Below are 1,712 nucleotides of genomic sequence, written 5' to 3'. Positions count from 1 at the left end.
ATGGAGCCCCACAACGTGACCGTGGACGAGGCCCGCCTGCTCCAAGAAGGATATAGCCGCCGCCTGGAAGAGGCCGCCCGAGAAGCCGCTGAGGAAGCCGCCCGAAAAGAAGCTGCCCGCCGCGAAGCCGTCGCCGCCGCAGCCCGTGCCGTCCAAGAGGACCCCGATTTCCTGCGTCGGGTGCAAGTTGAGATTGACCAACGCGTCGAGAAGGCCGCCGCCGTACATGCCACCGCCGTCCAGGCCGACCGCAACAGGCAGATGGCCGAAGAAGTGGAGTGCCGCGTGCAAGCGATGCTAGAAGAGCGCGTCGCCGCCGCATTTGCAGCACGAGCCAAGGCGTCCCAGGCTGAGGTGCCGCAAGTGGAAGCGCCAGCAGGCGAGCCCGAACGCGCGCCACGCCGGTCGGAGATGACGGCCATGCTCGTACAGAACATGACGCAGAACTCGGCCCTCATCAAGCGCTTGGCGAACCCGCCAAAAGTTGAAGGACGGGTCGAGGGCATCAGCATGCCGATCTACGCAGGACGACACGATGAGAACCTCGAGCTGTTCTGCTTCCAAGCGCGCGTGTACTTCGCAGCCAAGAACATCAACCATCGCGAGATGGACAACCAAGTGCGCTGCCTGAACATGATGGTCGCAAACCTGCGCGGCGTGGCGGCCGCATGGTACCAAGAGCGCGTCAAGTCCCAGAACGCAGTGCCGACGACGATCGGCGAGTTCGAAACGGCGCTCAAGCGCGAGTTTGTGCCGCCGGACGCACAAGAACGCTATCGAGACCAGCTCTACAACCTCCACCAACGCGATTTCCGCACCCTTGAAGAGTACATTGCGGCCTACCGCCAAATCATTGTGCGCGTGAACGACATGTCGCAGCTCGACCGCGTCATGCTCTTCACACGCGGGCTACGCACGCAGACGCGTGAAGAGGTGCAGTACCGCCGCGCTGACGTGGTCTCGGACGCTATCGCGCTGGCGCTCGAGTTTGAGCGGACACACCCGTCGGTCGTCAACGAGTCGGCGGGCTACGACCGTGGTCGCGGCGGGTACGACCGGACGCGCGGCCACGACGGGCGGATGCTCGACGGGCGGATGCTCGTCAATTACTCGGCCACGCATGGCGGCCAAGGTGGTCGTGGTCGCAGTGGACTTGCGGACCCGTACGTGCACAAGGCCCACCAGCGCGGGCTGTGCTTCAATTGCCACTCGGCGTGGCATCAGTCACGTGAGTGCCCGGCGCCACGACGGGACGGTCGCCAACAGCCGATGCGCCAGCACGTTCTGGAGGTCGAAGTCCACGACTACTCCGACATGGCCGGCGAGCGCCTTGACGAGCACGTCGAAATCACGACGTTGGCGCTCCGCCCCGAGCCCACCGACATCGACGACATGGCGGCCCAGGTGGCAGAGATCGAAGTCAACACGATCGAGGTGCGACCCGAGCATGTGACCGTCGGTGCGACGGGTGTCAACGACCTGTTCACGATGCCGGCGGTGGTCAACGGCAAATGCCTCACGGCGTTGTTGGACTCGGGCGCAGACCACAACGTTATCACGCCGGGCGTGGGTCGAGGGATCATGGCCACGAAGGCGGTGACAGTGACTGGTTTTGGCCCCGCGAACGTGACCCGCCGCTGGGTGCACGAGGTGTCGGACGTCGTGAACATGGGCGGCCACACCTACGCCGACGTCACCATGACGGAGGTGGG

At 64.8% G+C, this 1,712-nt stretch overlaps 1 protein-coding gene across 1 annotated transcript; it reads left to right on the top strand.

The window, feature by feature from the left end:
- On the top strand, nucleotides 1–1,692 carry SPRG_21803 (hypothetical protein; the record flags this gene model as incomplete). The annotated part of the gene is made up of 1 exon (XM_012356391.1): nucleotides 1–1,692. A coding segment is annotated over one exon (1,692 nt), but the record flags the coding sequence as incomplete, so codon positions are not given.
- Between the last annotated feature and the right edge of the window lie 20 nt (nucleotides 1,693–1,712).

This window comes from Saprolegnia parasitica, assembly GCF_000151545.1.
Source record: "Saprolegnia parasitica CBS 223.65 unplaced genomic scaffold supercont2.454, whole genome shotgun sequence".
NCBI classification, from domain to species: domain Eukaryota; phylum Oomycota; class Saprolegniomycetes; order Saprolegniales; family Saprolegniaceae; genus Saprolegnia; species Saprolegnia parasitica.
This window is presented reverse-complemented; position numbering and strand designations above follow the sequence as displayed.